Source organism: Myotis brandtii, unplaced genomic scaffold (assembly GCF_000412655.1).
Source record: "Myotis brandtii unplaced genomic scaffold, ASM41265v1 scaffold74, whole genome shotgun sequence".
NCBI lineage: Eukaryota > Metazoa > Chordata > Mammalia > Chiroptera > Vespertilionidae > Myotis > Myotis brandtii.
Window position 1 is genome coordinate 2,670,378 of NW_005370944.1, and position 8,885 is coordinate 2,679,262.

The window sequence follows — 8,885 nt, forward strand, 5'->3', positions numbered from 1 at the left end:
CTGGGAAGGCAGAGACTCCTTGTAGATACCTGCTCTAGGCATCACACACCCAAGAGAGGAGGGTTGGGAGTGGGAAGGCCCAGGCCTAGCGCGGGTGCTCTGTCCTGTGCCAACAGCATCAGCTGTTGCCCAGGGCACTGCCACAGCAGGGATTAGGCCCACATACCCTTCAGCAGTGGCTGCACTTTTCTGCTGGGCTGACAGGAGTCACCTGTGGTTCCTCAGGCTGCTCAGTCCCTGCAGGGCAGCAGTGAGGAGTGGGGATAGGACTCATCTTCGGGGCTAATGGGCAACCTCTGCCTGCAGCCTCCTGGCTCTCTGGCCACACCTCCATGGTGCCCTGAGAACTCCTGCCTTTATAGTTGTGAGGGAAATGGTGAAGTCAACTTGAGGCTGGGAAACAGGGGACCCCGAGTTCTGTTTTCTTAAGGAAAAAGGAAAATAACGCGTTGACCAGAGTTTGAATGGTTTAAAAAAGTGTATTGGAATTCCAATACTAAATAAAAACATGAAATTGTGTTTTTTAAAAAGCCAGAGTTTACAGCATCAACTACAGAAAAGGCCAAACAAGTGTGTACAGCAAAGTAGTCCCAGCAGCCCTTGAGAGCCCCCGCAGGCAACAAGGTGCAGACACATCTGTTCCAGATGCTCCTGAAGGAAGCTGCTGAGCAGCTGCTCACCTAGGACATTATAACACATACAATGGCTTCGTTTAAAAAACCACAGAAAATGTAAGAAAATGTATTAAATTGTGAAAAGGTGCAATTCAGAATAGCTTTCCTTTTTCTTAATTCTAAAAAATCCCCAACTTTGAGCAGTTATTTAAAAATAGTCCCCACCCGCCCCAGCTCTGTGGCAGTGTCCAGGTACCAAGGTCCTGAGGTAACAGGTCTTAAGATTCATGGGAGGAAATGCCCTGAACACCGAGCATATGTTTCTTTGGGCGAAGGTGAGACAGTTCCTGGGGAACCAGCCGCCTGGTGCCGGAGTGCTCTTTTCAGGGTCAGTTAAGTGCACTGGCTTCGCAGAACCCTGCCTGGTAGCACCGTCTGTGAGCAGGGCCACGGCAGCAGGAGTTCCAGCACTACACTTCTCATTGCCCCAAAATAATAAATACAAAGAGTTCATCGTCTAGAGCAGCGGTCGCCAACCTTTCGGACCTCACGGACCACCGGTTGGTGACCGCTGTTCTATACTGCCTTCCACATTCTCTTCTGGGGATTTGCTGGGGAATAGGGGAAAATGCCTGAAGGGCTGTCCTATATTTTTTCATAAGGTATTCTTAATATTAAAAAAAACCAACATCTCAGCTCCTTACCCTTTTAAGAAAAAGAAAATAAGAATTATTTGCAAAGGCAAAGGCTTCTGTGTGTGGCCAGGCCATGCAGTGTACCTCAGAAACCTCCTGCCGCCCATTCTAACCAGGGGCTTAGCTGAGCTGCTGGATGGAGGAGGGGCAGCTGCCTCCTGTGCCCCTCACCACTGTCCCTGTCTGCTGCTACTTGAAGAACCATGTTCAGAAAGAAGTGGGAGCCTCAGGGGTAAAGCAGCCCCTGCAACATGGAAGGGAGAGCTGGGCTGGCTAAGGACAGGAACTGGAGAGAAGCAAGGAGTCTTAAGTGGAAACAAAGTTCCTTCCTTAACCCTCGACTTTCCCAGTGGGAACAGATGACAAAAGCAGGAAAAAGGCTCACCCTGTTCTCTGACCACCCAGGAGCGGGGCTGCCCTGTCTACAACACCCCTGGCAAGTGGGAGTACAGTACCTGACTGCTCGGCATGGCACTCTCATCAGGATCTGACCAAGACACAGGGCAGCTAAGTCCTCGAACCCACCTATTGCACAGAAGAATTTTTTAACTAGGTCCACATGAAACTCCAGTTGCAATTTAGTGACAATAGAGATGGACACGCCAGGAAAGGACAATAATATAGATGCTTCCATTCTCCGCAGGCTTCTTGAAGAAAGTACAATAGAAACACTCACAGGAACTCAGCAGTCCCTCCACTTCCTACTCCCCCCCCCGCCACCCCAATACTGAAACTGCACAGAAGCAACAAACAAGTTCTTTCAATGTTACATATCATTCAAATAGATCTGTAATCTCACAGTGATGAGAGGAGAAAGTCAGGCCTTTAATAATTATAATTAAAAAAATAATAAAAAAGCTTACAAACAGCAATGCAACATTTCCTCCCCCCTCAAAGTGATGGGTTAACAGCTGGTAGAGGATGCAATGACTCATAATTAAAAAATAAAAAACAAAAAAACAAGTCAACCCCTGGAACAACCCACGCTGCTGATGACTTTCCATACATAATTCAGACAAGTTAAATGTCAACCACTTGTGGAGAACACCACGACTTCCTTGGTTTGATAGTGTTTTTCTTCTGAAGGTAAAATAGGACGCAAATAAAACTGTACATAAATGCCAATGTCTACACTCTGTAAAGGCGATGCAGTCATAGCACGAAGACACAGCCTGACCACAAAGTGAAAGGGCGGCTGTGTTTCTTGCCTCTTCCCTAGATATAAAACTTTGGCCCATGGTGCCCGGTCCTGCAGTGTGCCAGCAGGTAAAGGGAAGCTGCCTCGACATGGGCTTCTTCCGGGCCGACCAGAAGCAGCCCCACGAGGCACAAGCTTGTCTGTGTGTTCACGCTGTGTTCTTAAGTGCTGTCTCTCATCCTCTGTATAATTCCTTGTTTCTAAGCTGAGTCCCAAGACTTCTAGACTCAGTTCTGGAGTCATATCCTGGTGAAGGACGTCATGCTGTCGTGATGGCGTTAAGGTCCTTCATTAGTCCTTCCAGGTGGGCCATCTCTTTGGTCAGCTCATCTGGTTCATAGCTCTATGGAAAAGAGAACACTGTTACTGGGTGTGACCCGAGGAGCCATCCAGAAGCCGAGCCCAGAGAGAGCCTTAGAGTCTGCAAAGTGCCCTGAGAGACTAGATGATGGAAACCCCGCTGGCCCAGAGGGGCCAGACTGAAGGAGGTGCCAAGGCCACTGAGCCCCCAAGCCAGCAACCACTCATTTCTTCACAATGCAAAATGCCTCTCCTCCGACATACTCTGTCCAGGGTCACAAGATGCTCAAGTCTGTCTAGGTCTCTGTCACAATCAGTATGCCCCATAATCTCTGGGCTCCAAGCTTTCCTCTTTAAAGAGTCATGTACTTGGAAATGTGGAGTTAGACGTATTTATTAGAACGTAAGAGGGAAAAATCAAGGAGAGGTCCTGTTGATTTTTTAAAAATATATATTTTCATTGATTTCAGAGAGGAAGGGGGAGAGAGATAGAAACATCAATGATGAGAATCATTGATCGGCTGCCTCCTGCACGCCCCCTACTGGGGATGAGCCCACAACCTGGGCATGTGCCCTTGACTGGAATCGAACCCGGGAACCTTCAGTCCACAGGCCGATGCTCTATTCACTGAGCCAAACCAGCTAGGGCGGCCCTGTTGATTTTTGGTGTGAAAGCATCCACTTAGGCACCTTCCCCTCCAGCATCCTGCTCATAAAAGGTCAGGAAGTGTGGGACTGAAGGATGAAAGAAGCTGTGGATGACTCAAACCAAGAAAAGAGGATGAGAGAGAGGGAGAGAGAGAAGACGAAAAGGAGGGTGGCAGTGGGTGGGGGAGAAAAAAATCACTAGCTGGGCTGGTGTGATAAGCTAATCCAAGATACATCAGAGTGAGTATAAGAGAAAGCAGATCGAAGCTTCCACACAGTTCCTGGCTCATAGAGATGCTCCGTCAAGCGTGTCTATGGAGTGAATGAGTGAACCGGCTTCATACTCTGGGCCAGCACAGCATCAGCGAGACCTGCACACTCAGGTTCTGGGACATGCTCCTGGATATCTGGCTGGGCTGATGGCCCCATGAACTTACACTTTCGGAGTCTTCCAGCATCCTTGTGGTCTCCTGCACTTCAGGGGCACTGGGAACCACCACGGGCATAGGAGGCCTGCTCCTTCCTAAGGTCCCAATGGAGGCCGTCTTCATCGAGTGAATGTGATGGTTCAGAGCTGAGGGGAAAGGGCACTGTCAGGTGTGTAGTTAAGCGTGCTCCACCCAGACCTCGTGAAGGGATATACCCAGTGAGGGATATACCCAAACCCAGTGCAGCAATCCAGCACTGAGAAGGACCTGGAACAAGATGGAAGGAGGGAGAAAGCAGGGCATCCAAGAGGCCAGAAGAAATATTCCATTTGGCTTTAGAAAACTAACCTCCTAGTCTAGTGGGCCTCAAATATAGTGATCCACGGACCCCTTGCAGAATATATGGTAGATTAAACTCTTTTGATAATAATACTATGGTATTTTTTGCCCTTACACTGATGGTACAAAAGCAACAGGGCGTAAAACTGCTAGAGCCCAAGCACAGGTGAAGGCAGTGGCCCCAAACTGTAAAGTCACTCACCGATACACACTTGAAGTTTAAAAAGCAGTTTAACATCATTCTTTATGAAACAGTAAAAATTATTTTATTAAATATGGACCTTGATTACACAGCTTTTAAATATTCTATATGACAAAGTGGACAGTATGCACACAGGATTGCTGCTGTACACCGAGGGGGGAGGGCTGTTCCCACCAGACACCCTGGGCAGCCGGGGTTGCGAGCGGTACTATCACTTGTATCATGGACTTGAGCATTTGGCAGACATTTTCTAGAAAGTGAATGAAGTAAGCCAGTCACTTCAAGAAAAACAATGGACAGTATTTAAATTTCAAGTAAAATTAGAGTTTTTAAAACCCTGCATCTAGAAATAAGAGTTTAGATCCAAGATGGCGGCCGATGGGATGACAGGCAGCAAGATAGTGTGAGTGAGAGAGCGAAAGGAGAGTGTGGACGTGCGGGGCGTGTCTGTATTTGTGAGTGAGGGACAGCTCTGTTCCACAGGACTGTTGGGGACTGGCGGACCAGGCTCCCAATCTCTCCTGGAGTGGCTGGCTCTGCTGCAGAGACTAGGCCATCTTGAAGGGGAGAGCAGCTGTGATCGAAAGCCCAGGCTTACCTTCAACCAGGGAGACCTCAGATACATCCCAAGACCCTGCAACCACAACACCCAGGGACCAGCTGCCTCAGCTGCGAAGCCACGAACACCGAGACTCCAGCCTCCCCGGCTGCGGGCGCCTAAAAAGTTTGTCCAGGGGGAGACAAAGTGGCATCGAATACACGAATGGGCCCTGTACCTTCTCACAGAGCAGATAGAAGGAACAGTTGAATCGAATAACACCCACCCAGAATTGGCAAATTAAACACAGCTGGTGAGGCAATCCGGGGATGGAAAGATCAGAGATCGCCTAGAGCAGTGGTTCTCAACCTTGGCTGCACATTAGAATCACCTGGGAATCTTTTTAAAATCCTGATTTCTGGGCCTCCTCCAGAAATTCTGTTTCATTACTAATGTTGTGGCCCCACCCCATAACAAAGAAACAGAATTTCCAGAGGATGAGGCCAAGAAATCAGGATTTTAAAAAGATTCCCAGGTGACTCTAATGTGCAGCCAAGGTTGAGAACCACTGGCCTAGAGAGAGGTGTGATCTGGGATCCAGGCTGGAGGGAGAAACGTGCTCAGGGGGCACTAGAGTCTCAGAGGGAGACTGCCCCCCACCAAATTCGCGGCCCTTGGGGTCAGTGTAGCCCTCGAATGTGGAAGGGGGTCCACAGAGCTGCTGGCAGAGGGGGACTCTAGATATAAGCCCACAGCCGAGGGAAACTGTGCCCAGAAAGGCAGCCTGAAGTTCTATATGGGCCACGCAGTGACAGGTGAAAAAGACACGAGTTGGCGCAGTTCCTTTGCCTTTTTTTTTTTTTTTTTCCCTTTTGCATGCTAAGCCCAGTACATGGGATCTTCCAATTAAAAACACTCACCAAGACTGCAGGGGAAAGTTGTTTCTGTGGAAACTGGGGATCAGAATAAGGAGAGACGAGCAGGAAACCGGCTCTGGGTCAGTTGTCCCTGCAACCCAGTATTAAGTGCGTCAGGGAAAGAAGAGTGTAAACATTGGGTAGAGGAGCCATTTAGTCCCGGAAACTAATACAGAAACACCACCACCCAGGGGTTGTGTCAGAAATTGACTCTTATGTAAATACAACTGAAGGCAGGCTGAGAAACGAAGTGAGCAGAGAGATCCCACCTGCTTGAAAACAAGGTTGTGGCTTATGACACAGAGGAGCTGTGGATCACAGGGAACTTCAACACTGTGCTGACTACCTGACAGGAAACAGACGTGCCAGGCAGAACAGTAGAGGAAGTGAACGACCTTCACTACTTCACTTTTTCATTTTTTATCTTTTACTTAAGAAACTAAAATTTTTTTTCTCATTTGATTTTATTTTTATTATATTTTTATTTTTAATTATTACTACTACTATTACTTTACCTTTTTAAAAAAGTTTTATTTTTTTCTTTATTTTATTTTATTTTGGGATTAGTGTTCTACATTCTATTTTTCCTTTTCTTTTAGCATTATTTTACTCCATCTCAATTATTCCTTTATGCCAACACTCTCTTCCTTATGGTTCCCCTTTTTCGTCCTATTTCTCTTACCCTGTTCCTGGTTTAGTTTTTCTCTATACTTTCTTTTTACTCCCTGTTAAAAATTGATCTTACTCATATATCTAATTTCCTCTCCCCTGCTCCAAGTCCATGCACACTTCTCTTTTCTCTTTCTTCACTAGCCAAATATTTTTCCTTTTTCTTTCTTTCTGTCTTGTTGTTGGTTTGATTGTTAGGTTTTGTTCTTTTTTTTCAATTTTTTTCGGTTTCTGTTTTTCCTCTCCTTGCTTGTTCTCTTCTTCTACTAATAGCTTAATTAATTCCAATCTCAACTCAGGCCTATCTACTCTATTCTCTTTTTCCAATAATAGATGAATACATAGATTAAAGAAGAACTTTATATATATATGTATGTGTGTGTGTGTGTGTGTATATATATCGTATCTAATAAAAGAGTAACATGCAAATAACCCATCACTCCAACACACAAGATGGCCGCCCTCATGTGGACACAAGATGGCCGCCACAAGATGGCTGGTAGGGGAGGGCAGTTGTGGGCGATCAGGCCAGCAGGGGAGGGCAGTTAGGGGTGATTGGGCTGGCAGAGGAGGGAAGTTAGGGGCGACCAGGCCTGCAGGTGAAGACAGTTAAGGGCAACCGGGCCAGCAGGAAAGGGCAGTTGGGGGTGACCAGGCCAGCAGGGGAGGGCAGTTGGGGGAGACCAGACCGGCAGGGGAGTGGTTAGGGGGTGATCAGGTTGGCAGGCAGAAGCAGTTAGGGGCAATCGGGCAGGTAAGTGGTTGGGAGCCAGCAGTCCTGGATTGTGAGAGGGATCCCAGATTGAAGAGGGTGCAGGCTGAGCTGAGGGACACCCCCTTTCCATGCATGAATTTCATGCACCGGGCCTCTAGTATATATATAAATTTTCTTTTACATATATATTTTTAATGTATATATATATTTCTTTTCTCTTTTTTTTTTTGTACTAGTATTTTGTTTTTTACTTTTCTTCTTATACACTCATTCTCTTTCTACCTCCTCTATACTGAATTGTGGCCATTTCCCCATTCATTCAATTCCTTGACCTAACCTTTTAGAAATAAGCTCTGCCTCCTCAGATTCAGCTGGGTATTTGTTGATTTGGTGTTTGTTGTTTGCATTTTTGGATTAGTTGTTGTTTGCATTCATCTCAGGGTGTTTGTTGTTTGCATTTTTTGGATTTACTGTTGTTTTTTTGAGTTTTCTCCCCATATACATATATTTTTCCCCCTTCTTTTTTTTTCTCTTTTATCTCTTACATTTTTTCCTTTCCTCAATATCATTTTTGCACTCTTTTCTCTCTCCTAATTCTCTTTTCTCTGGTGGTCACCTTTGTTTGGGGTTATTGGTATCGTGAATACATTTGTGTTTGGTGCCCTGTGCATTGTGTCTTGTTGTTTTGTATTTTGTGCCTTTAAGTCAATGCAGGAGAGAGAGAACTACATAACCAGACCCCCTGAGAAGAGTGAACATGGGGAGACAAAGGACCAGCCCCCATACAAAAGAAAAGGAGGAATCACCGGAAAAGGAAGTAAATGAAATGGAGGCAAGCAATATGTTAGAGAAAGAATTCAGAGCAGTGGTCATAAGGACACTGAAAAGGATGGAAGACAAACTCAACAATATGTGTAAGAACCAAGAGGAAATCAAGAAGAACCAAAAAGAAATGAAAAATGACATTGCTGCAATAAAGAACACAATAGAAAGCATCAAGAGTAGACCAGAAGAAGCAGAGGACCGCATCAGTGAGCTAGAAGATAAGGTGGGAAAAAATACCCAAGCAGAGCAGCAACTGGAAAAAATAACTTAAAAAACAGGAGGAGAGCCTAAGGGAACTTCGGGACAACATGAAATGAAACAACATCCGCATAACAGGGGTTCCAGAAGAAGAGGAAACTGAGCAAGGAATAGAAATCCTGTTTGAAGAAATAATGACAGAAAACTTCCCTGATATTGGGAAGAAAAAACTCACACAAGCCCAAGAAGCTCACAGAGTCCCAAACAAGATGAACCCAAAAAGACGGACACCAAGACACATTATAATTAAGTTGGCAAAAACCAACGACAAAGTAAGAATCTTAAAGGCTGCCAGAGAGAGAGACAGAAAGTTACCTACAAGGGATCTTCCATCAGACTATTGACTGATTTCTCAACAGAAACACATCAGGCCAGAAGGGAATGGAATGAAATATACAAAGTCATACAAAGCAAGGGTCTGAATCCAAGAATACTGTACCCAGCAAGGCTATCAATCAAAATTGATGGTGAAATCAGAAGCTTCACAGACAAAAAGGACTTAGGGAGTTTATTACCACCAAACCAGCAATGCAAGAAAT

At 45.8% G+C, this 8,885-nt stretch overlaps 1 protein-coding gene across 9 annotated transcripts in view; it reads right to left on the reverse strand.

Annotated features, from left to right (window-relative positions):
• Window positions 1-459: 459 nt before the first annotated feature.
• The window catches only part of NEO1 (neogenin 1), a 199,056-nt gene continuing 190,630 nt past the window's right edge, over window positions 460-8,885 (reverse strand). For 8 of the 9 annotated variants that reach the window (XM_014530454.1, XM_014530453.1, XM_014530445.1 and 5 more), the window contains 2 exons: window positions 3,893-4,029; window positions 460-2,850 (listed from right to left, as the gene is read on the reverse strand). In XM_014530454.1, the coding sequence (XP_014385940.1) occupies window positions 2,767-2,850; window positions 3,893-4,029 (221 nt within the window). In that variant the 3' untranslated portion in view covers window positions 460-2,766. Of the gene's footprint in view, window positions 2,851-3,892; window positions 4,030-5,616; window positions 5,971-8,885 lie in introns of those variants that run through there. The other variant, XM_014530452.1, reaches the window with a different exon arrangement.